The sequence below is a fragment of the Ixodes scapularis genome, unplaced genomic scaffold (assembly GCF_016920785.2).
Source record: "Ixodes scapularis isolate PalLabHiFi unplaced genomic scaffold, ASM1692078v2 PGA_scaffold1__304_contigs__length_218370807, whole genome shotgun sequence".
NCBI classification, from domain to species: Eukaryota; Metazoa; Arthropoda; class Arachnida; order Ixodida; family Ixodidae; genus Ixodes; species Ixodes scapularis.
In genome coordinates, this window is record NW_024609846.1 from 175,775,423 (window position 1) to 175,802,933 (window position 27,511).

Consider the following 27,511-nt stretch of genomic DNA (forward strand, 5'->3'; position numbering starts at 1 on the left):
TTTTGTTAGTCTAAAAAACGAAAGTGGGGATGTTATGCCAGTTGAAGAGTGTGCGAATGTATTGAACCGAGTTTCTGTTGAATCATTTTCTAGTAACAGCACCACGGACTGTCCTCTCTCAGACATTTCAGACTATTTGCCGATGGACCCCATCTTGCTCCATTGTGCTGGCGTCGATCATGCCATAGAAATGTTAAGATTGTCGTCTTCAGCGGGGGTGGACGGTGTTAATTCGAAGTTTCTGAAAAATACTAAGCATTACTCTTCTATTATTTTAACTAAACCTTTTGATCAGTCTATTAGAGATGGTGTTCTCCCTTTAGATTGGAAGGTGGGGTAGGTGGTTCCCATTTACAAGACTGGGGACAAACATTCCTTCCTTATCGCCCAATCACATTCCTTATCGCCCAATCTCTATAACCCGGTGTTCCTTGCAAACTCCTTGAGCATATAATATGCTTCCACCTCGTCAATTTCCTAGAATTTAACAACTTATTCTGCCCATCCCAACATGGATTTCGAAAAACATTTTCATGTGAGACACAGCTTGTATCATTCACACATGTCCTTCACTGCCTCCTGGACCGAGGATCCCAGGCAGACTGCATTTTCCTAGATTTCTCCAAAGCGTCTGATAAAGTATCTCATAAACTACTTCTTCAGAAACTGTCCAAGCTTAACATAGATGCTGACGTTCTTGCATGGGTTCAATCTCTTCTATCTTTGTGGTTACAATTTGTTACATTAAATAATAGTAACTCGTCCTTTTCGTCTGTATAGCCTCTGGGGTTTCCTAAACATCTGTTTTAGGACCTTTACTTTTTAAGATATATTAACGACCTCCCTCTTAATATTTTCTCGTCTATTTGCTTATTTGCTGACGACTGTGTGATTTACCGTGAGATACTTAATGATCATGAAAACATCATGCTTCAGTGTGTAATTAATGATATCTACCAGTGGTGTGACGTATGGTCTATGACGCCTAATACTAACAAATGTACGTTCATGCGTGTATCTCGCCAGTCACATGAAACTCGGAACTACTTTCTTAATTAGGCTCAGCTTGACAAGGTATCTTTTTACAAATATTTAGGTGCGCATATAACTTCTAAACTCTCATGGAAAACAGATATTCAGTATATCACATCTAATGCTAACCGTATGTTAGGGCGTGATTTTTAAGTGTGATTTTTCATTGGCACCTGTTTCCCTCAAGCTATTTTTTTTATAAAGCTCTAGTTCAACCTAAGTTAGATTACGCAGCCTCTGTTTGGAATCCCGGACAAGCCACTCTTATCACCGCGTTAGAAAGCATTGAGAAAAGACCCGCTCGTTTTATTCTTTCTAATTATCATCATACATCTAGCGTAACTTCTATGAAGTCTACTTTGTCACTACCGCCCCTCTTCTTGCGACGTAAGCTTTCACGCCTCTCTTTGTTTCACAAACTTCATTTTTATCACTCTGTGCTTCGCGACAAATTAATCACTCGTCCCTTTTATATTTCTGCTCGTCATGATTATCAACACGAAGTTGGGGTACCTATCGCTATCACATCTACATTCCTATCTTCTTTCCTTCCTCGCATATCCCTCAACCGGAACCACTTTCACGGACCAATTGCATCCATAACTAATACTACTTTTTAGGTCTGCTCTCATCAATCATTTTTTTTTTGTTGAGTGTGAATGACTATGCATTACACTGTTTTGATACCAACTTTGCTCTCACCCATTGTAATGCCTTCGGGCCCTGAGGGTAAAGCAAATAAATAAATAAATTATAGAAAAAAAATTAAAAACAAATAGAGATAAAGTTGGGAACTGGCTCTCAAACGGCCATGGCAATCATTGGGAGGTGAGTCCTCCCCCAAGAGGTTGCGGTTCTTACCGATATCCGTAGTTACAATTTGCTCCACTAGTCAATTTCACACTCTGGTGGTTTTAAAAAGAAAGTGGTCAGACTGCTTTTGTAATTGTGCCCATAAACGGCCTGTTGAATTGCGGTAACTGGAAGGTATTTAAAATAGTAAAATGATGAATTGAGAACAGAAAGGGACACATTTGTAACCTTAATTTTTTTTCTTTCAATTTGCAAAAATTTCTATGATAGCATGGCTTACAGCTACAATTGACCCTTTTCAGAATCGTATCCAGCAACATTGGCGGTCGCTATTTTAAGTGCACGCAGCGTGTGACTGGATGAGAGTCCTCGCCAACTGCTGACGCAATCTTCGTGTGCCCAGACAGTGGCCGACTCAGACAGTTAGCGAAGCAGCTGCAAAATAGAAGCGCACACTTTTGAAAATGGTCTATTGGAGGTGCGAAATGTTGTAGCTTATGAGACTGAGACCTCGGGAAACATGCGGGTTTTTGACATAAGTATGTTTACCACACTATCAAAAGGTGAACTGGCCAAAACGCTGTGCCACTTTTCCTTCTAGCACCTGACCGTTTTTATGTGCCTGTCTGAGAGCGGTTTATGTTAAACATTTTCGACTTTTATAGCTTTAAATATATTTAAACAAAAGACGCGGAAACTGTCACTGTTTCATTTACTTTCGTGGGTCGACAAGTGAAAATGTCACAATTATATCAAACGTATTTAATTAAGGAACCGCAAGAATGCGTCTATACGTGTCACTTCAAGGAAAAGCAAACAGGGTTGGCGGACGGTTTATGCGCTGCGTTAATTAGTTAATTTGACTCGATCTATTTTGATCTTAAAAAAGTCTAATTAGATAATTGCCCAAGGAGGGTAGTATAACGTAAAAAAATTGTCTGTCAAAATGAAAGAAAAATACTTTTTATGCCTGGAATGTGCGCATTCTGGTAAAAAATAAGCATCTGATTTAAATGCACACTTAGAGAGAGCCAGCATTAATGAACCAGGGGTCATGGGCAAGAAGAAAACCACGGATCTCTACTGAGGTACAGTTTTTCGCTGAAAGCAGGTAAGAAAGACGTAGAATCATACACGAAAATAGTGTTTGCCAAAGCTATATATATATATATAATATATATAAAGTAAAAGTTCTCCCCGTCGGGAACTCGAACCACTCCACTAACGACAAAGCTGAAAAACACAAAAAAGCAAGGCAAATAATGTCGACACATTCTTCATTTAAACCCAGCTTTTGTTTTTACATTTGTAATCTTCGGCGTGTATTCGCAGAATAATTTTGGATTTCCGGACGTGTTGCAAGCCCAATGTAATTACTTCGGAAGCGGAGCCGATTTTGTTTTCCCGCCGGATTGCATACAATTATCGGAGCGACCGTCCGTAGCGTCTGCTGATCAGACGGAACTAATTTCTGTCTGGTCAGCAGACGCTGATCAGACGGGTACGTGATAACTGCTCCCACTACCCAAGCGCGGGGCCGCACGCGCCAGCCTTAAAACTTTTTGTTTTGACTAACCAAGCAACGCAACGTGGGCACAGGTCTTGCACATTGCGAATTTGCCGTTAATGAAGTGCAAAACGAAAACGCCATTGGAAGAGACACCTGCAGGATGTTATTTCATGGTTGGCAGCAAACCTTGCTACAGGTTTGAGAAAACTAAGAGTTTGCTTGTATATCAACTTGCAGTCATATCTCTCCAAGGAAGCAATCAATCAGCCATCCAATCGATCAGTTGTTCAATAAATGATTTAGTTGTTTAAAAGTTTGTTGTTTATAATATGTGGCACGTGTATATAGACTTATGTCACTTGTGAAAATTGATTGATTGGTTGATTGGGGTTTTTTGGCACATCAGCATCTAAGGCCATAATGCGCCAAGAGTCTGAACTATTGCAGTAGAGGGTGAGAGAGAGGAAAGAGCTATAGTAGCAGGTGATGTGATAAAAATATGGACATGCATTTGTATAAGTGTAAAAGGTATGGTCATGAGTTAGGGGTGGAAAATAAAATCACAGTCGGTGTATAAGGCCGATATCAGTAAGAAACTTAAATAAGCAAACATGAGAAATAAGTGGTTCATCACCTAGCAGCAGGGCTAGGTGTAGTGGGACATGTTCTCTATATAGTTGTGAGAAGTGTTTCTGACGGTATTGATCATAAGTGCGACATTCAATTAAAATGTGTAAAACGCTTAAGGTTATGTTACAGTATTCACATACTGGAGCATCCTCCCCACTCAAAAGGTGCCCATGTGTGAGACGTGTATGACCAATTCGTAACCGACACAGGATTACTTCGTAAAAGCGCTCCCGATGCCGGGCACTCTCCCATTCACTTATGTAAGGTTTTATTGCATGTAATTTGTTGTACATTTTAGTATTCCACTGAAGTTGCCACTTTAACCGAATGCACCGTTTTAGAGACGTGTGATAGTCTTTATAAGGTATTTCACGCAAGTCTATTTGTTTCTTGCTAGCAGAACGTGCTGCAGAGTCAGCCGCTTCATTTCCCGGGATGCCAACATGGCTAGGCACCCAGCATAAAGTTATGCGAATGTTGCTGTTTGCGGCTAGAATAATCTTACTCTGCAATTCAGAAACAAGAGGGTTTGTGACCCGTTCCAGCGATAAAACTGCTTTTAAAGAACTCAAAGAGTCAGTGAATACTACTGAGCGAGGAAACCTTTTCTTGGTTATGTAGTCGACCGCCAATAGCAGACCGTAGAGCTCTGCCGTGAATATGGTGGCGTTTGAGTTTATTCTCCTTACTCGCTTAACGGATGGTCCAATCATAGCGCATCCCACAGTGGAGTCGTCTTTTGTCCCGTCCGTATAGAAACTTGTATACTCTTGATATTTACATTGAAGTTCCAAAAATTCCTGCTTCATGACTTCCTTTGGAACATCTTTTTTACTATGTTTCGTTAGTGTGAAGTCGCAGTGAATGTTGCTATAGTCCCATGGGGCAATATGGGGAGGGTATTGGACTACTGGGGCCTTTGCATCCATTCCAATAGACTCTGCTGAACTACAGTTCCTAATTGAAAAAGGAGGAACTATGGAGGGCTTGTTTTGAAATGTTCTCTGGAACCGAATGTTTTCTATGTTATCTCGGGCAGGATGCTCAGGGACCGAGCGGACCCTAATGGAGTACATGAAACCTAGTGTAAACCTTCTATACTCCAAGGATGGTTCATTAGCTTCTACGTACAGACTAGGTACTGGGGAGGTGCGGAACGCACCAGTAGCTAAACGCAACCCCTGATGGTGAATGGGGTCCAACTTCTTCAAAGCCGATGCCCGGGCTGAACCATACACTATGCAACCATAGTCAAGCCGGGAACGAACGACAGAGCGATAGATGCGTAATAGACATAGTCGGTCTGAGCCCCATGCCACATGCGATAAAACCTTAAGAACGTTGAGAGATTTCAGACATTTCAGTTTAACACTCTTAATATGTGGAATAAACGTGAGTTTTGAATCAAATATGAGACCCAGAAACTTGTGTTCACTTTTTACGGAAATTGGAGTACCATACATACTTAAAGATGGATCATGGCAAATTCCACGCCGACGAGAAAAACAAACACAGGCTGTTTTTTCGGGCGAAAATCTAAAACCATTTGTATCAGCCCATTTGATCAAGTTATTAACCGTAAGTTGTACCCGACGTTCACAAATCGACAAGTTACAGGACGAGACGGAGATCTGCAGGTCATCAACATACATAGAATATTGTACTGAAGGTGGTATTACACGGGTAATTGAATTTAACTTAACTATAAAAAGAGTGACGCTGAGCACGCCTCCCTGGGGGACTCCATTTTCCTGTATGAACTCTCTTGAAAGTGTTGTGCCCAGCTTCACACGAAAAGTACGGTGCTCCAAGTAACTTTGGATGGCAGCTAACATGCGACCTCGAACACCGAAACTGAACAAGTCTTGCAGTATGCCAAAACGCCAAACCGTGTCATAAGCCTTCTCTAAATCAAAGAAAACAGAAAGGCATTGTTGCCTGTTCACAAATGCCTCCCGCACAGCGGTCTCAAAACGAACTAGATGATCAATCGTGGACCGGGCTGAACGGAAACCACACTGGTACTTATCAAGTAGGTTGTTTCTCTCCAAGTAAAATATAAGTCTCTTATTAATCATTCGCTCCATAGTCTTTGAAATACAGCTAGTTAAAGCTATGGGCCTAAAGCTAGATGAACATGAGGGATCCTTGCCTGGCTTTAGCACTGGTACGATGATAGCAACCTTCCAAGAGGATGGAAAGTGACTCTCGAGCCAAACTCTATTAAAAAGGCACAAAATAAGTTCCAGGGTGGACGGGTGGAGATGTTCGAGCATTTTATAATGAATCCCATCGGGTCCAGGTGCAGACTGCTTGGATGAAAGAGCCGACTGAAGTTCGTGTAGTGTGAATGGAGCATTATATGGTTCTCTCATAGCACCAAAGGTGGTCACGGTCTTTTTTTCAGCGTGCAACTTGTGTCGCTGAAAATTTTGAGTATAATGCTCGGAACTCGATACAAATTCAAAGTGTTCCCCTAGGATGTCTGCCTGCTCTTTCAGACTCGCAGGGCATATTCCATTTAGACTTAAAAGTGGGACAGAAAATGCACGGTAAGAACCGTCGATTTTATGCACTCGGTCCCAAATTTCTTTCAGGGATGCACTGCTATTAATAGAGGAAGCATATCCTCTAAAGCTTCGCCGCTTAGCGTGCCTTCGGATGTACCTTGCCTGTGCCCTCATTCTTTTGAAATTAATAAGGTTGTTCGGTGTAGGATATCGCCTAAAAATTCCCCACGCTTTGTTTTGTTTCTTTTTAGCCTCTCGGCAGTCTTCATTCCACCACGGCTTTGGCCTTTTAGGAAGATGGGTGGACGTCATCGGTATGGCAATCATTGCAGCTTCCAGGATGTGCTTTGTGAGATGGTCTGTCGCTTCGTCGATAGAGAGTTGATGTAGAGATGTAACAGCTAAAAGAGATGATTGCTTAAAACGTGCCCAGTCAGCTTTTTCAAACTTCCACCGAGGTGAACGCGATGAAAGAGTGACGTGAGAATGGTTAAATTCTAAAATTAGTGGGAAGTGGTCACTTCCATATGGATTTTGGATGACCTTCCATGAAAGCAATGGTAATATTAAAGGGTGACAAATGGATAAGTCTATAGAAGTAAAAGTATGAGTGGTAGAACTAAAATAGGTAGCTTCATTCGTGTTAAGTAGGCACAATCCCGAGGAAAGAAGGAAGCGTTCAATAAGAGCCCCTCTAGGATCTCGTCTGCCACTCCCCCACAGAGGATTGTGTGCATTGAAGTCTCCTAAAAGTAAAAAAGGTGGTGGAAGCTGACTAATAAGGTCTTCAAGCTCTTCAATCTTTAGCTGATAACTGGGAGGTATATATAAAGAACAAACTGTAATTATACGATCTAACAAAATGCGGGCTGCCACAGCCTCCAGCGGAGTCTGCAGAGTCACTTCGCTACATGGAGTTGAGCGTTGCACTACAACTGCAACACCTCCAGATGAATGAAGTGCTTGTATCCGGTCCTTGCGAAATACCTGAAAGTACTTTAATATATTAGTGTGGCTGGCTTTTAGATGTGTTTCCTGCAAGCAAAATGCAATGGGGGCATGATCGTCTAGCAGCTGGCTCACATCGTCATAATTCGGAAGGAGGCCTCTACAGTTCCATTGAAGAAAAAGAGACATTGGCATTCTAAAAGGAAGTCAGATCGATATATATATGTATATATATAGATACCAGAGAAGACTAAGACACAAATTTATGGGGCTTTTGGTGCCTCAACACGGCGGATTGTTTTTTTCTTGGCAGTGTCCTTCGGTCGTCCTACAACCTCAGAGGAGACCAGAGGAAGAGACTCTGTTTCGGGAAGAGACTGGTCGTCTTCAGAGAGCGGTAGGCTCTCGTCCATTTTTTCTTCCGGCGAGAGCGTTGGGCCCTTGGGCGGTGGAGGTTGTTCTGTCCGCCTGGGCTTTTGGTTGCTGCAGGAAGCACGAGGAGGGAGCCCTCGACCCCTGCCAGAAGGACCAGCTAGGGCCGCTGATGGCGCCCCTGATACCTGGGACGGGGTGGTACCCTCCTTGGAGGGTACAGCACCCTTAGAACATGAAGGTGACTGAGTGTGCGTCACCTTCAAAAGTTCGGAAGGGGACCCCTGTGGAGAGGACAGGTCTTCCAGGGAAGTCTGTGTCTCCACAGATGCCGTAGACAGTGGGGGTCCCCTCAACACTGCCTGGGCATAAGAACCCCTTGCCTGAAAGGCAAGCTGTTCTTTGGCTGCTTGGTAGCTCAGGTTATGTTTCACTTTGAAAGTCAAGACGTCTTTTTCCTCTTTCCATTTTGGGCAAGAGCGAAAGAAAGCAGGGTGAGCTCCGCTACAGTTTACACATTTCGGTTCATTTTCACAGATGTCCGCTACATGGTCAGTACCACCGCACTTTCCACACGTTTCTCGGCCACGACAGTTTCGGGAACCATGCCCAAAACGTTGGCAACGGAAACACCGCTGAGGATTTGGAATGAAAGGGCGGACTCTGCAGCTCAAATATCCTGCCTTCACGGTGGATGGAAGGGCATGGAGCTCAAATGTGAGTATCAGATGGCGGGTTGGTTTTTCTTGTCCGTCACGTTTTAAGGTGATTCGTCGAACAGCAACGACAGCACTCTTGCGAAGACCTTCGAGGATCTCGTCTTCACTGCATTCGAGAAGGTCATCTTCTGAGATGACACCGCGAACAGTATTCAGGGTACGGTGGGGGGTGACAGTAACCGGGTAGTCTCCCAGGCTTGTCATCTTCAAGAGTGCTGTGCTTTGTGGCTTGTTTTCTACCTCAACAAGGAGGTCTCCAGCAAGCTTCTTTGCCTTATAAGATTTTCCAACCACTTGTTCTAGATGCTTTGCAATCACAAAGGGAGAAACTTTTGACAAATGCACAGTGTCACTTGCGGAGTGTACTACAAGAAATCGAGGATATTTTTCAGGTTCATTAGCTTTTTCAAAAGTAAGGGGAGCGGGGCGAACCCTTTTCGGGGGTCGCTCTGCTCGGGGTTGAGAAGAGAGGGGCGCCATAAAAAGGCAAAGGGTTTTCGGAATCTGTGGCGCGCCGCCCACCACGGAGCCCAACGAGGGAATAGGTAATACCCCATAACAAATATGGCTTTGCTGGAAGCATTACTCTATTAGCGCTACCCAGAAACTATAACCAAGTGTGGATCTGGACGAGAGTATCTGTCACCACCCAAGGTTAGCCCTTGCCGCCAAAGAAGTTGAAAAGGAAAGAAGAGAAATGAGAAGAGTGAAAAGAAGGAGGAGACAAGGGTGAAAGAAGGGAGGGGATAGTAGAAGGAGTGGCGACTAGACTGAATCATCCTGGCCGGGCCTTACCAGGACTCCCGTCTATGAGAAGCGGGGGCCGAAGTGGTGTATTGCCTCGCCCGGGGGGCCCCGAAGGGTCCAAACCTACCCCGGGCTCGGCTCAACCACCAGGATGCCCTTTTCCCCAGACACGGGAAAGCCACGCACAGCCAGACGTGGGCGGGCGAACCCGCATGGCTCGGGGTCCGTGGAGACGCCACTCTCCAAACACCTGCTTTCACAGGTGCCCCCTGCGGGGACTTGTGAAAATGAAAATAAGTAAATCTATACGGCGTAGATTAAGTTTCTTTGTTATAGACTAAAGTTAATTTAATTTATACGAATTGCATATGTCACAAAGCCGGCCTTTTTTTTCCTCCCTCACAAAAGGGGTAAATTAGTAACCCGCCACGGAGAGCCAATTTGCGTGTTTCTTGTTAGTAAAGTTTTCGTGGTAAAGTTGAGGACGCTAACAGGAAAGCCGATTACCTTTTTCTACTCCAGGAGAAAAAAGTACAGAGAGATAATATATGTATTTCGAAGAGCTGTCGCAGAAAGGACATGGGCGATGAACTTGCTAGCCCCTTGCGTTTTATTCTTAATAAAATTGTTAATATAAAATCTTCCTGATAAATCTTAGTACGTTATGGTTTCAAACACTGTGTTCGAGTGCGTTAATTCACCGCGACTCCGCAGCAACACGAGTGGAACATTACGCTGAAGTTTTGAAGATAGGAAATATCATCATATACTATTACCGGAGAATACCGTGCGGAGCGACATTGCTACCGGAAGCTCGCGCTGTGGCTTGCTCCAGGAGCCCTGCTGTGCCTGAGGTATGTATATGATCGCGGCAACGCTACGCTGAAACATTTTGCTAGGAAGTTTTCGTGGATCGTTTTCGCCGTCCCGCAACGGCTCTCCGCTACCCGCTACAGTACCCAGAGCTCTACAGTCAAGGCCATCGGCGCGCAGGCGCAGTAGCGAGTTCTTCGTTGCGGAGGGCTTAGCGGAGGGAGAAACGCGGTTTACGGGAACTCCTCATTAAAGAGTTTAAGTAGATCGTACGCTGCGGAAAGCGGACTCAGCGTGATCGTGCTCAATTATGCTTCGAAGTGACGGAGCGATCTTAGTATCACCTTGATAGCGGGAGCGTATACCAATCTACTGAAACTCTTCAATAAAACGCTTCAGCATAGCGTTACCGTAATACTGTTACCATTACCGTAACAGCGATGCGGAAGCTGGGTCGAGAACGCACCGAAAACGAACCTTATTTATTTCAGTTCTTATTACGGTACCGTGAACAAACGGCTTGTGAGTTTACCTATACATTCTGTTTACCGCTAAGCTGGCAGGGCGCTGAAAGCTATGCGGTCCTTGCCCCAGTCAAGCGTCAGTCTTGTATCCACGTGATCATGCTGTCTGCGCATAATGTTTTGTATAGACCGTTTTCCCTTCTTCCGCGGCGCTTTCCGCAATGAAGATGCCGCTATCGCGCCCGCGCTCCGTTAGTCATGCCTGCAAAATGCCAGATCTCCTAGCGGGTTGCGGACAGCGTTACAGGACGGTGAAAACTATCTATGAAAGCTCTCTCGTGAAGGGGTTGTGGACCGCTTCTGCCACTCCGCAACGCTGCGGTCATGCGCAGTGGCGGCGTCCTTATAGCGGATCGAAAAGCGATATACGAAAGATCGCTAATGGTGATTTACTCGCTTGCGGTGCCTTCTTGGTCCGGACCCGGCGTTTGAATTATATCGGTAACAGTATTACGGCAATGCCATGCTAAAACGGCATATGAAAGGTTTAAATCCCACTCCTTCGGTGTTTCCTAGTGTACGCGAGTTGTAAATGCCTGCTTTGGTGCGATCAGTACGGCATGTGCACTCGACAAATTCTCACCCTTCAGCAGAGACATCAGGCACAATTTTTAGACAGGCTACCATCATGCTGCCTAATTGCCTTTATACAAAAATTATGATTTTGATCAGGAGACAATTTATTTCGCGATCATTCTCAGTGATATCTCAAGGAGGGCTACAGGCGACAGCTTATCAAGACGCCAATCAGGAATTCTTTCAAATTCCACTACTAAAAAAAATTATAAGTCTTAAAAAATTCTTAAGAAAAGAAAAAAAAGCCATGAGAGCCACACTAATGCGGTTTGTGCAGGTGAGTTATGCCGTTAGAGGGACATAATATGGGGGATAATTGTCGCGATAAATCGGCGAATTAACATAGTTTTGTTAGATAACCTTTTGAGTATTGAAAATAAATATATAGTTCTAATAAAAAACTTTCTGAGTGTCGTCGAAAACCACTAAAGCAAAAAAAAAACTTTTTTAAGTACTGAGCGCGTGGGAAGCAAGGTTGAGCTCTAAAGTTGACACTCGTGCAGCAGGTGCAAGGCTACCGGTGTGATAACACGCCCTCCCTTTTTCAGTTTCTTATCATCCACGTTTATTTTAGCCATAGTTTAATTTATTCTAGAAAGCCTGTCGAATCGCAAAAAAGCGTGGTCGCTGTGAAGAGAAAAAATACCAGGGAAAAAGGCGAGCGGAGGGTCTCTCGGGCAGCGCCAAACAATGCCCCAGCGGTAAAGTCCGAAAACACAATGGCACTCTTTTGTGTTTTCCGCCCCGCTTTTGATTCTCCCTGCACCAGAAGTTTCCTTTTTTTTTTTTGCGGTTTATTGTTTCGCGGAGAGGCCACCGCACGTATTAATGCCTCAGCCTGAGAGATCACCCCAGAAGTGGCTCTGCGTTGCCAAATCAGGACAATTCGGCGCTGCTCCTCGCCTTTTTTCCGGCGGCCGGGCGCTCAATGGCTACGTCGTAGAACTGACAGGCTTTCTAGAATAAAGAAGCCATGCTTTAGCGCACTGCTGCGCTACCAATCAGCTGGGTCTTTCTAAAAATTACTCATTTAGTGGTTTTCTATGACGCTCAGCAAGTTTATAATAGGAATTATATATTAATCTTTATTCGTTACAATGTTAGTTTAGGAATTTTATTTAACTATTCAACTCACCATGACAATAAGACCCTTCTATTATGTTGCCCTTGCCGTAGAGAAAGCTTGCACATACTGCATCAGTGTAGCTCCCTAAAATTGTATAAAACAAATGTGTAAAATAAAAGAAACCCCTGTTTAAGAGGGCTATCGCGTAATCAATTCGTGCTATTTTTGCTCATGTAAAATGGGCCCAAAATGCGGGATAAAAGAGGAGATGTGTACCGCTAAGCTTGAACAAGAAAAGACACACACGTGCACAAGTAGGGAGACCGTAAATAACTTTTCTTATCAATAGAAGACCTGCTTTCACGATGTCAGCGCGCGATCGCTTTGTCTAAAACTCTGAAACGGGAAAGTTGAAAGCAAAAGAAAAATGGACAAAGTGACGGATAAAAAAGGACAAAACAACACACGAAGTGTGTTGTTTTGTCCATTTTTAGTCTTCCCCGTCTCAGGGTTGACAAGTATGTCGTTTACTAACCAGCTCGCCGGCATTCACTCACTCCTAACACCTCCTTTATACTTTTCTTTTTGTTATTGTCTCTCCTGCCAAGTTTTAGCATTTTTGGTGAACTAAAAGGACAAAAAAAAAGCAAGATTATCGCAAGTTTTTTATTTCACGCTATAATTCGGTAGAATACGGATTGATGAATCTGTCGCGCACGTCGCACATGCACTCAAATATATGCAAATTGAAAACTCGGTATGTATAAGAAGAAAAAAATAAAAACAGCAACACATGAATTTATTAACACACCTCGCTTCTAGGCGCTGGTGTCTCGTTTTTATTGAACATCACTAAGAAAGATTAAGGAAATATCAAACGCGAATAAAAAAGACCGGGATCAGTGCAAAAAAAATTATTGTGGAAGGAATTGTAAATCGAGTTATCTTTTTCTTATTTTTCTTCCGTAGACGGCTGGCCGTAAGTATTCAGTGAGCTTTAGAGCCTCTCATGAAATAACGTATCCACGGATGTTTTGCTTCTGGTAGTTCGTAAAAGTGTAACCCCTCTAGGCAGTAATCATAGCACATCCGGTCACAAACTTTGGAAAAGCGCCCGAGGCGTGTAGTAATATTCATTGTGTAAAGTATATACATAAACTGAAGATTCAATTGAGGTTGGGCAAAAACTAAGTATACACACCTAAAAGAAGAAAAAAAAAAGTTTGGTATGTTCGCTTATCTACAGCGGGGACACTCTCGGAGTCTGGCTAGCTCCCCATACGTTTGAACAAATTTGATCTTGAAATTAACCGTCGTTCACCATTGCCATAAACTAAACGCGATTTATTGTGGATGTGTAACTAAACACGAGAGCTCCTGCCAAACACGACAGAATGAGATGACAGTTCAAAACCAACGTTCGTTTAACGAGAATAATCTGGGAAGGCGTTTTGGTGCAAATTTGCAGACAACCACGAGAAGAAAGTATCAAGTAAAGTGTGGGTCATATAAAGAAGGTGAAACTCTCCACGTAGAGTTTACCACAGTCTTTAAAAACTATAGTTAGGGTTTTGTTCAAAGCAAATACCGATAAAACCCGAAAATTAACTCCCGATGCAATCTTATCAAAATCGAAAAAAAAAAAACCAGACATGATAAACCCCGGTTAAGAGTTCTCCTTGAATAAGAAAAGCCCAAGCTGAACGGGAACACTATCTGTTTACAGCTTCTATTTGTCATAAACCGGAACGTAGCCCCAATGAACTGTCCGCGTGGTTGCTTCTTGCTTCAGAACGAAACATCTCATCTAGTTTAAACTTGAGGAAGAAAACGAGAAGGGATGGACAAACACAAACTTCCAACTGGAAGTTTGTGTTGGAAGTTTGTGTTTGTCTCATCCCTTCTCGTTTTCTTCCTTAAGTTTAATTATCCATATCAACCCGCTCGTTCTTTCCTTATCTAGTTTATATTTTTAATTTTTTGTCTCTCACATCGGTACGGGCATGTTTTTCAAGTATTCGTGTCGAATTTCCTTCAACATAACTAGGGTTTCTCGTTTTTGGAGTTTGATTTTTAAGAAATGCAGAGTGTGTTTTTCGATATCCGATAAACCCCGATACTTCAGGGTTCATTGGAGTTATGATGGATTAAACATTTTCTAAAATTTAAAGTTTGATTTTCAGGTGTTTTCGATTCTTTAAATTTTAAAATATACCCATACACAAACGCACATTAAAGTCTCCTGTCTCGAATGAAATTTTTTTAGCTGAATTTGTCATTAGCGCTTTTGACATTAAGAATACCTGATGTTCCACGACAAAGCTTGCATAAAGCGATGCTTGAACAAATGTTGGTATTTTGAAGCCACAAAACATTTGAGCATAGTCGCTGGGAAGCATAGAAGATTTATGCCCCAACCACTTTTTTTTTTTAATTAATGGGTTTATATGTTTCCTCGTTATAAAAACACGATCCCTCCTTCTATAAGTATCTCAAATGGTATGGTCCAAACTGAAAACCAGAACAGTGACCTTGGTCATGTGCAACAAGTAAAATGACCAGTTCTCCTGTATGAACTTTGACAAGATATACGGTGAACCACTTTTGGTAAATAGTTTCCATTAAGTTTTGAAATGAAACTGAAACCTTCTCTCCTTTAAAAGACTGACACTTTGCTCTAAACAAATTTACGATCCTTTTTTTGTTATCGTACCTTGAAAAATTAGAATTTCTCGGATAAATCTGAATTTACAAAAATTTTGCCGCCAAGTTTTTATTTTTATTTTTCTATAATATTTATCCGAAGACACGAAACCCTAAACATAAGCCCCGATAAACCTCGATTTTCGTCCGACACAAAAATGTATACCTAACAATCCCGAATCTGTGGTAAAAAAAAAAAGAAAAAGTAAAAGATATACATCGAGAAAACCCCTCGAGTTGGAAGATAACTGAACCCCGGAAACGCGAAAGCTTACTTATAAATAATTGTGCACATACAGAATGAAGCGTATCAAGAAGTGTTAAATATACAGGGTGTCTTCTTTATAGGCTTTATAAATTTGTTCTAAAGAAGCCGTAGAGACTATGCTAATGCGGTTTGCGCAGGGCAGTTGTACGGCCACGGCCATGTAATTAAGGGGGTTAATGGTCGCTCTACAAGTTTTGATCTTTTTAATTACTGAAAACAAGCATATGGTTCCAATTAGAAAGTTGCTGCGCGTCTTCAAAAATCACTAAATAAGTATTATTATAAAGATTTTTGGGGCGCGTAAAACGCGCGGTAATACGCCACCACTCGCGTAACGGGCGCGAGGCTGGCGGTGCGAAATCACGGGTAATAAGAAACGGAACAAACCGCCCGGACGCGCGACCAGTGCCAGACATGTACAAGTTACCGCAAAAAGCAATTAAGTTACTGAGTATCGGCTTCAAAAATAATTTGAGTAGAATAGAATTTGCTCAAATGAAAAGTCACTGAGTAAATTACGCACTACCATAAAAGAGTAGCGAATTACTTTTGACCTTATTTTTATACTTTTTGTGGGAACATGAAAGTGCATAGGTTTTAATTCGTCAGCGAAATCCTCCTCGTCAAATATAAAGCGGCTTGCGCTTTCACGGAATGCTTTAATAGCTGGTTCTCCTTCCGCGTGTTTAATTATTTTGTATTTTTTTTTGGTCAACCATGTACTGCGGACGTATCATTTATACTTTGAGATCTAGCATTGCCTGAGCTTGATTTTGCAGATAGTGTTCGCGTGTTTCCAGTGTTGCGTAAAGTACATATAAAAAGCCCTTGAAGTAGAGTAAAAAGTAAATAGAGGTTATGTACCTCAAGCGAAGTAGTGAGTACGAAAGTAATTTGTAATTTGAGTAGAAGTTACTCGGAAAACCTAATTAAAGTTAGCTACTAATTCCCGAAATAAAAATGTAACTAAAATAACTAAACTATTTAGAAAAGTATTTAAACTACTACTTCAGTAATCTTCTTGGCGTTCCCCTCTCCTAAGCTGCGAGGGGAGCCAAGTTGGGGCAGGGTAAAAAGTGAAGAGGATATAGGGGAGGAGGATGCGGGCCAAAGTGGAAAACGCGAAGTGTACATCGGCCTTTAGGAACAACGTTAATAACACACTCCGTTGGGAAGCGCACCCTTGAAACCCAGATCGCTCGCGTCCGCCGAGACCAAACTAAATACGAAAACACCGCCACCCTTTAGCGACTAGAAAAAACATGAAAGTTCATTCATATTGCTGCTGCGCAATGGCTTTGTGAGATGGCGCCACCGGCCCTTGCGCGACTCGACCTGAACCGATACGTGCAGATGTGCAGTTCCCGGAGTGGCCGCTGCGGGAGAAATGGCGGCGTTACGATCTCCATTACTTCGGTTCCCGAGTATAAAGGTTGGAACGCCCCCAAAGGTGGCCAACAAAGCACAGAAAAGCTGTTAGTGCTAAATTTGGCATAGCCCGAAACAGCCCATCCCCGTTTGAACCCGTCCCGTTTTAACCCACTCCTGAAATGACCTTCCCGTTTGAACCTGTCCCGTTTCGTTCTATTCCCGAATCGCCCGTCCCATTTCGTCCGGTCTCGTTTCAACCCTTTCCCGAAACGCCCTTCATATTTGAAGCCGTAGCCGAAACACCCTTTACTTTTGAGCACGCCCCGTTTCAGCCCATTGGTATAAGTTCCCGCACATTTCTACCTCTTCGCGAAAAGTCCCCATCCTTCTAGCCCTGGTTTGCACACATTTCTGCTTAAGAATACGTTCTGAAATGAAACTAATACGAAGGGGCAGGCGAGCTATTTAGATGTGTCCTGAAGTATATATGCATGTCAAATATATTCCCACTTGAACCACTTAAAATGTTTCTTTCAATATGGTCCCCAAAACGTGTAACTACGAACTATGTACAGTCGCCCAATTTTTTAATAATATCAAGCGAGCGTCGACCGCCGGAACGGCCAGCGCTGTGCCGCGGAAAAATGCGGCGTCACGGGAGAGATTGAGCGCCTGCGCACAAAGCCCTTTCTGGTGGGAACGTCGTCCGCTAGGCTATTCCATTGACCGCACACAGCCCCTGCTCCGTGGCAAAGGAGGGCAGGGCGCTTGCATTGTCGAAGTGCATCGCCGATACGCCCCTCCACTTGAAATGCGCTCAAAATCCTATTGACCTTAGCCTGTGTAACCCCAAATGGGTTTTCTATATCCCTTTACGTCAAGCCGCCCATCGACATTCTCACAACATGTTCCCGTGTCTTTATTGGCCCCCGAGGAGGCATAAAAAAGTGCGCGCGCCCGCTGGTCGAAGAATACTGTGACTACCCGGTTACATAGGCTAGATGACAACAGAAACAACGCAGTTGATGATACAAAACACCAAGCGGAAACCCTATCTATACTCCATATCATGTTGTGTTGTACCGCAGCCGACGCTACGAGTTGTCTTGGCCAGTTCATCGCTAAAAGTGTGTCACGTGGCCTTCCCGTTGGGTACAACTGCACGGGAAGCACGATGTCACGTTGCAGCGTGAAAGCACCGGATTGGTTTTGATGGCTCGTAGCATCGTCTGCGGCATATAGTTTAATGCATCGTTGCATTCAGTTTGTCGCGTCTCCGTACTTTTCATTTTTGTTGGTGTTCACAAAAGTAAACACAAATATGAAATGAACAAAGTAAATTAAACTCGAAATAACGCGCGGTTTATGCCACGCCACGCCTGAGCAGTATCACGCAAGCAAGCGCTGTTCAGATCTTTGCTTAAAGGCGGTTAGCTATGCCAACAGATAATGACCAGGGGCTGTGTGCGGTCCACGGAATAGCCAAGCAGACGATGCTCCCACCAGAAAGGGCTTTGTGCGCACGCGCTTAATCTCTCCCGTGACACGCAATTTGCCACGGCACAGCGCTGGCGGTCCCGGCGGTCGACGCTCGCTTGGTATTATTAAAAAATTGGGCCACTGTACACTGCGCAACAAAGTTACCGTAAACATGACGTTGGCGGTTTTTCGAATTTTACTTCCAAATTGTGTTAGAAGGTACCAAATTTTACCGCTTAGGTTATTGGCCCAGATGAACACTTTCAAAGACACTAATAATATTGATGGCAGTCTTGATTGTTTGAGAAGAACAGCAAAAACCGACAATCGCTCGTTCTCGCTAACAGTGTCGCACTCTGTGCAACGAGGGAATCTTAGAATGTGAGGGAGGCAAGCGCTTCGAGTAAGCTCAAATTAGCATCGCAGTAGGTTTTATACTGCGGCGCTACTTTTACCGTACCCAAAGCGCTTGCGTACATTTTTCAAAAACTCCCTTATAGTGAACGAGATATTTTGAAGCGCGATAAATCAGACACGTTGACGGGCATATGATCGCAACTTAATTTTCTTACGATTTTTTTTTTATTTTTTTTTTATTTTGACTAGAACTCTGGGGTGCTGGAGCGAAAGGCGACCAGAGCCGTCTGACAAGGCTCCAGTCCCCGTTACAGCTCTGCAGCAGCAGAGCAACAACAGACATAACTACAGACATGCAACGAAGGGTGCACTTGTAACATTGGCTTGATATCCAAACACTAAAGCCTCGCGCACACATTCAAAAATAATAAAATGGTACCGCCTTGTTTAGGAAGTCGAACGGAGAAATTGTGCCATCAGAAAGGCGACACTTCAATTTGGATTAGTTCGCGGCTGGCCCCTTTCCCGCACGGCACCTCCATTTGCAAGCTGCTGGAGAGATATTCTTGTCAAGGCCTCATACCGTTTGATCAGATCGATGAAGCTGTACAATGTTCGGGTGGGCCCTCCCTGACACAGCGTCTATCTAACGGTGCCATGTCTCCAAGGTTGTTCCGGGAGAGGGAGAAATGAGGTCAGCAAGGAAGGCAGACATAGGACACTTGAACCGACTCAATAGTTAACGAACAATACAAACAAACCAACCCAACTGATAACGAAAGATGGTTGAAACAGGAAGGTTGTTTCGGGATAGGACGAAATGGGAAAAGATGAAACGAGAAGATAATGTAACTAAAGCAAGGGTGCAGGCAAACTGGTTCAATACTGACATGGTAACCATGAAGCCGGGGAAAAGGAGGGACGTAGGACAGACACAAAACTCCAAAACGAGAAGGTCGTTTTCAGCCGGGTCGAAACGAGAAGGTACAAACGGGAAGGGTGCAATGGGAATGGGGCGAAACGGGAACCACCACTAAGTCCGCTGTCCTTCCCGTCCAAAAGCGTCGTTTGGTTTTTGGTCACCGTTGGGGGCGTCTCCCTCCAAACTGAAAGTCTCCTCCGGTTTCACCTCTGGTGGCGTCATGTCGGCTCCAGAAGCTTTCTACCTCCATGCTTCAGCCGCTGGGTTCGCGCGTTCGACCATAAAGAAGACAATTTGTTGCCGCAGTTACGCTGACAATAGCAGACTGAATTTATCGCGCGGAAGGAGACAGCGGGGTGTCCAGATCAGGTTCATACCTGGGCTCTTGCCGTGCTCGAAAATATTTCAAAATGAAAACTTAAAACGTAATGGCTGACTTGCTCCAGCGCCTAATTTTTTGACGAGCCTTCCAGGAAAAAGAATACTTTCATCTCGTACTTTGGACGAAGTTTTTCGTATTGCAACATGCAACATGTAGAAAAAAAAAAACAGTCGGCATCTATGATAGCTGTTCTTGGACGAACAAAAACAGATAAGTGTTACTGTGCAATTTTGCAGGTCCGTCACGGAAGCAGATGAGAGGGTATGGTTTGGTTTAATTTGGATAGATGCTGCCACAGACCAATGATTTGAAAATTATGTTTGGCAACAATAAAAGGCTTTTGAGAAATTGATTTATATATATACTACAATGTCTATAGAGCTGAGCTTTAGACTAAGTAGATAATTGCACAACTTGATAATTTACTACAGTGTACCCCATGACGACGCCACGCATAATTGTCATTCAGTTTCAACTAAAATACAGACCATGTTTTGCTTTGCAATGACATGGTGGAATCCAAAAATACCGGGAAAAAGCGACGTGTTTTTTTTACTTCTGCTAATTTAAACAAAATAAAAGTAACGCGCTGCAGATTCTTTCTAACCACGGCCTCTCACTCGAAACCGTATGAAGTGGTGGGTTTCTGGACGAAGCGGGCTCAGCTACCATAGTTTCTTGTATTTTGGTTATTGTCAAATTATGACCGCTACAAATTTCCGCTGAACAGAGTTGGCGGTAGGTGACTTAAGTTCGAGATTCAAAATGGCGATATCTGTGGTTTGCAGGTTTTCGTCAGGTGCGTCGAAGAAAATCGAGCGCGACTGCTTCGTTTTACGAATGCAAGAAAAAAACTACGTATTATCAAAATGGTTTGTAAGTCAATACATCTTAATGCAGGCTTGGTTAAGATCTAGCAGAAGCGTGTAAAAGCACATGTCACCACAAGGACATCGATCGTGAATGAGAGCCGATTTTTGTTTTTCAGAGGCATTCCATGTGTCGTATGATTCAAAAACACGAATACTAAAAATTTGAAAAAGGAATAGAATTATTCGAGCAATCACAATGTGATATAAATAAAAACACATATTCGCACACACATTTAAGGACAAGTAAATAAAAAAAAAAAAGAAGGGGGAGGGGCATATGAGAGTCTATCCGGAAAATTAACGGAAGACAAAGGGTATTTTAGAGATTTTGGACCAACTCTTTGAGGGACCACTAGTTGTTTTTTAAGTAAGGTGGAACAAAGATGATGAGGGCACCCTATTAGGCGTATTTATAGATATTTACTTATTTGTGTATGACAATTTCTCCAAAGAGAAGGCTTAAGGCAAATGAAGTGGGTGCCAAAGAAGGTTCTCACGCACTCTGGGTGTATTTTTTTACTCCAATTATTACTACACTTGAACAGATTGTTCGCCTCAACGACGTCCTGCTCTCATTGGTGTCTATATCTATATCTTTTTTTATGTTTGAAAGCAACGAGAATGTTCTCCCCCTCAAATCAGGCTAATCCGACGAAAAAATCACTGTGTGTCCATCTCGTTACCACTTCTTTGCTCTCAAATTGATATATTTTTTTTCTACATAGGAGAAAGGGCTCATTAGTGAAGGTAATACAATAACAGTTGTCTTAATTTGTTGCTTGTAGGGTACAAGCAGATCTTTGATGAGTTCGCAAAGTAAAAGAGAAAAAGAAAAAGCTGGCACTTGTCGTAGGAAAAGAAAGTAAAGAGGTAAAATAAAAATCCGCACAAAGTTTCCACAGCTCAGGCCTTCGACTTTCCTAAGTTTGGAGCCTTGAACCAAAGTTGAGTCAACTCGGCTTAGACATACCACCTTTTTTTTAAACAGAGAATTACTAGGATTTTTCTTTAAGTTGCTCGATTTGCACGGGAATGGTTAAAATTAGGCGAACTCTGTGAAAGAAATTGCCTTCAACAAGCAAATGCAGAAAAAAAAAAAGAAAGAAACGGCCTGTTGTAGTCCTCCGTACGATGAAGCGTATATAGATGTGCAGCCTTGCTTTTATTACGGGAGCACGTTTTTTTTTTTTCTTTTTGGAGCGCTTTTATCCTTAAGCTTGCTTGCCATATGAAGGATACATTTGTTCTTTCGGGTTGGCGTCGAAGAACCTGCTGGTACAAAGTGATTCAAGTGAGAGGACTTTGAGCAAGCTTGATTGATGTTCATCGATCGGATAATGCTAGAAGAGAATAGCGACCGTTGTGTTGCAATGAGCTAATACAAAACAACTACACTATTCGTACGTAAAATCTCGTCAATCATGTGTCAACGACCTTTTTTTTTTTCTTGGGGCAGGAGACCTTATAACGTCATAGTATCTTCGTAAATCTACCTCGTAGAAGCCTTGTATCGTTCTTTTTTTTTAACGAACTCTTTGTCCGATCAAACCACGGCAAGTCATGGTTTTGTCGAAAAATCTCGCTCACCCGTTTGTGATGGTGCAGGTGGTGTACCTCCATTTGAAAAACGGCTGGTTTGGAACAGCGCAAGCTACTCAGCTAGGCGGGTTAACATGTGCATCAATGACATTCTCTTGATTCTTATCTTGAGTCGTACTCGGGGCATGACACTGCATCGGGAATGGAACGCTCATGCATATTCCTGCTCCAGGTACTACTGCGGACCATCTTCAGCGAAGGCGTGGATGCCGAACTGCCACGCACGGACATCACCGGTCGGAGGCCTGCTTCGAGCGGGCAAACGTCGGCGAAAACAACTCATATGCAGCCGGATCTGGAGGATTTCTATCACTTCAGCTGGCAACACTGATCATCAACCACTGACGCCACCGCCATCACAGCCGGACTACAAAGCACGCCCACTTCGAGCTATCCTTGGGACATGACACTGCATCGGGAATGGAACGCTCATGCATATTCCTGCTCCAGGTTAGTTATTTAAAGTTCGCTGCTTCCTATCGTTCAAGTGATTACTATTTGTTAGCAGTTCGTGCACCGGCTACTGGATTGAACCTTACCGGCGTGCTCGTTTTTTTTTTTTTTTGTGCCCGCGGAACGGAGGGGTATTGTGTTGCTCATGTGCGCCGACGTGGAAGCAAATCCGGAACCGGATGACGCACCCGCTGTCTCCATTTCAAACACTGACGTCATCTTGACAACGGTACTTGCCACAGTTCAAAGGATAGAGCAAGGTCAAATTAGTGTACTCTCAGAAATAAAATAACTCAGAGAGAAGAAAAGACGAGGGACGAAAGGATGCAGGAGCTCTACTCAAGGGTAGTGGCGCTGGAAACAAAAACTAGTAACGCGTCTGCGTTCAAAATGGTGGTGTTTCAAGTGAATCCCTTTCCACTGTTTATTAAAAGTTCAGTGATGTTATAACCAGATGTGGCGACGCAGAAAATAGACTAAGGCGATGCAATTTGATGTTTTTTCGGTCTTTCTGACGACTCCAACGAAACGTGGAACATCTGTGAACAAAACATCGTAAACTTTTGAGCGGAAAAACTTGAGATTACCATTGCGGCTGACAATATTGAATAAGCTCACCGCCTGGGAAAGGTGGTTACTGGAAAATATCGACCCATAATCGTCAGGTTTCTTCGTTTCAAATATAAAGAGCACATACTATCTTTTGGGTTTAAACTTAAGGACACTCCCTTTGCAGTAAGAGAACACTTTTCCCTCGCTGTGCGAGTAGAAGAGCAAGGCTACTCGCATTTGCAAAAGAAAAAAAAAGCTCCTTTTAAACTACGATTTGATAAGCTCAAACTCAACAACAGAACGTACACTACAATCAGAAAGCTGACTGCATCAGAGAAGTAAGATAGCAACAAGAAAATTTGGGCACTCACGCCTGCGTCGTTGTTCCCCCTCCTTACACACGTGCATAGATAAACCACCCCCCTCCTTATCGTTTACTAACATTCCTAGCATCCTTCCTAACGCGATGAATTGAGTCAATTTATCGAAGATAGCAACTCTGACATAATTGTGCTGACAGTAACGTGGATAAACCCGGATAGCATGAACATCGATATTTTTCCGGATAGAAATGACTTTCAAATATATCGCCGGGATCGCCTAAACAAACGAGGAGGTGGTGTCATGATAGCCATAAGAATCATGCGCCCTCGTACGTCATTAACCTAAGTAGCAACCTAGAGTCACTTTAGGTAAGTTTATCTTTATCTAGAGGCAAATATGTTGTTGGTGTATGTTACAGGCCTCCAGATTGTAATAAGTTATTGTGCTGAGTTAAGAAATATACTTTCTGTTATCAAAAGCAGGTTTGGAGATGCTAACACTCTGTTATTTGGTCACTAATTTTCCAAACATTGACTGGACAAACTGACATTTCATCATCATGTTAGGAGGAACAGACGTTCGGTGAATCATCTCTTGACTTCAACCTCGAACAAGTAATTGATCAACCAACGGGTTTCAACAACATTCTTGATCTTCTCCTTGTGTCTCATCTTGGCATGATTAGCTCAATCAAGTACATAAACGGCATAGGTGACCATAAACTAATACAGATGACCCTAAATATATTCTCACCTGAACACTCAACAACTTCTAAAAAATATACTTTATTACAATAAAGCTGATTATTTTCAAATGAATGAAGACCTCGATGTATTTTTCAACAGCTTTTGTATATTTCTGGAGTCACACAGTAAATGAAAATAGGTTATTTCATAAAAATGAATGGCTGAATGCGTTAACCGTTATGTGCCACGCTTTAAAATATTTTCTGATCGCAACAATCCATGGTTTAGCAAGAGATTGAAAGCCCTGCGCAATAAGAAGAAACGGTTTTTTTGAGCTGCTAGGCATGCCGACACAGAACATGCTTGGTTGAAGTACATCTTTTGCGCAAAGCTTTATGTTAATCTTCTACTATAATTTAAAGGAAAATTTTATAACTGCGACCTACCATCCGTCGTAAAACACAACCTTAAAGAATTCCAGAAGCTTATCGCTCCAGATGAAACCACAAAAAATATCCTTGATTAACCGGGAAGGTGATACCATTTATGATGTTGGATGTCCTGTTGTTATGAATAACCATTTTGCGTCTAAGTTTACACAGGAGGATACGTCCACATTGCCCGTTATCAATGACGTTAGCTGTCGATTTATGAGTCCTATTTCTATATCACCTTCAGGAATTGAAAGGATTATATATAACTTAAAAATACTACGTCGGCTGGCACGGATAAAATTAACTCTAAGATTCTTAAAAATACAAAGCGCATATCCAGTGAAATTTGGAATATACTTTTTCAACAATCATTGTCCGCCGGTATTATTCCAGACGACTGGAAAATAGGGTTGGTCGTTCCAGTGTTCGAAAATGGAGATCACCACCTCGCCAGAGAACTACCGTCCCATCTCTTTAACCAGTGTGGTGTTCAAACTGCTTGAACATATTATTTCTCCAAATGTTGCATCGTATCCTGAGTCTAACAATTTTTTTTTATAAACATCATTGTGGTTTTTATAAAGGCTTTTCTTGTGAAGCGCAACTATTTGAATTCACCCATGACCTACATCTCAACATACACTAACTCTCAAACTGATGACATATTTCTAGACTTTTCTAAAGCATTCGACCGCGTTCCCCATTGTCGCCTTTTGTCTAAGCTCTCTTCACTTAATTTTGATTCCCTAACACTCTCATGGATTCGCAATTTTCTATCGTTTCGCTCTCAGTATACTGTTTGTGGTGATTTGCAATCTGACATTACTAACGTGACCTCTGGCGTTCCGCAAGGCTGCGTCTTGGGTCCTTTGTTATTTCTTATCTTCAGTAACGACCTTCCAAATGCTTTGTTTTCTAATGTACGTTTGTTTGCGGATGACTGTGTCTTGTACAGAAGAATTAACACTCCAGATGACCACATACTCCCGCAGCATGATCCTGATAGCATTAATAACTGGTGTGAAAAAATAGCGAATGCTACTTAATAAATCGAAATGACAGGTAATAAACCTCACTCGCAAACGATCTTTATCTCACTTCTCACACATATTAGGCGCTTCATCTCTTAGTGTGTGTCCATCCCACAAGTATCTTGATGTCCATCTTATAACTAACCTTTCATGGGTCACCCATATTAACTTTGTGACCACCGACGCATCTAGAAATCTCGATTATATCAAACACAACCTTAGAACAGCCCCTAACCATCTCCGCAAACTTGCTTACGAAATATTTGTCCGTCCGAAACTCGAATACCCTGCAGGGATTTGGAGTCATTTTGAAAAACAGCGCGAATATCACACGGACAAGAAGGAGGAACACACAGGACAAGGCGCTGTTTTTCCTTCTTGTCCGTGTGATATTCGCGCTGTTTTTCAAAATGAATTCATACCAACTCGCCCAACTTTCCATTCTAGTAAGGGATTTGGAGCCCCAATCAGAAATACCTAACCAGGTACATTGAAAAAGTCCACAATCTAGCAGTGTGTTTTATAGTATCCTCCTGTTCATATAACATGAGTGTCTCTCTCCTAAAACATCAATGTTTTTTGCCATTGCTCGAAGTACGTCGAACCATTTCGACTCTGTGCCTATTTCACAAGTTATATTATAGGAATGGTATTTCAAGCGTTACTTTCCTGAAACCCCCTAATAGGTCATCTCATCGTACTACTAACAGTAAAAGTTTTTTAACACCTCACTGGGTCAACCAACGCGTTCGTTAATTCAGTCGTACCACGTGGCATCCGCGTATGGAACGACCTTCCCGAATCCATAGTCACCATTAGCGAGACTGCAGTGTTCCGTGAACCACTTGAATCATATTTTCAAACATCTGCGTCTTTGTTCGTGTGTAATATGGCAACCTTCTATAACAGTCTCATGTGTTTATTGTTTGGACTTATCTTGTCCCTACGCGATCATTTTGTGGAAAACTGTATGGGCATTTGTTTCTATATTTTTTTTTTACTTTTCAATTTATGTATTTGAACCCGCCCCCCCCCCCCCCCCCTTACGCAATGCTCTGAAAAAGAGCAAGTGAGATATTGTGAATAAATAAATAAATAAATAATTTTTTCTTAAATACCAAGATCTCCCAATGACATTCTCTTAATTCTTATTTTGAGTCAAATTATTTTTTTTTTAGGTACCAACACATCCAACTTTAACGTTACATTTTATAGCTCAGAAAAATGCCAAATTGTACTATTTGACATTGGAATACTTATATACAGAGCTCTGACAAGAGACACCAGCTGGCACTTTCGATGTCGGCAATTATATCAGGCATATTTTTTTAAGTGACAAAATAGTCAATTTATAAGGCTATCTGAATAATTGACACCTCAACATAGCGACAGAATGCTCATTATTTTGCAAGGTGCTCAATAAAGATAAACAACACCCAGTTAGCAAAATTTTAAGCATTGAAAGTCAGTTATCAAATATTTTGTGAGTAGGTGTAAATTGGCGTAGGTGAACATTAGACACATTGCTTGGCACATCATGAAACCGAGCTTAGTGGGATAACTTACATCGAGGTCATGCAGCTTGAAGGTGGAGAGCGTAAAACTGGGCCTCACATCCTTGGCTTGAAGAGACACCTGGTAGTCGCCGTAAAGCTTGTGACAGTCCAGCGTGTTTTGAGGGAAGTAAGGGGCGCACCGTTGCTGCGTAATCAAGAGCGATAATCAAATACGGAACCACAAAACAAGTACATAGTGCACAACTCTAAGGGCGTGGCCTGGCCTGACACATGGCGCATTTATGGTCTTACATTTCACACC

General features: G+C 42.7%; 1 protein-coding gene across 1 annotated transcript in view; it reads right to left on the reverse strand.

The window, feature by feature from the left end:
• LOC8053006 overlaps positions 1-27,511 on the reverse strand; it is a 188,210-nt gene that overhangs the window by 40,568 nt on the left and 120,131 nt on the right. Inside the window, exon 10 of the mRNA XM_029976792.4 lies at positions 27,260-27,394. Within this exon, the coding sequence (XP_029832652.2) occupies positions 27,260-27,394 (135 nt within the window). The remainder of the gene's footprint in view (positions 1-27,259; positions 27,395-27,511) is intronic.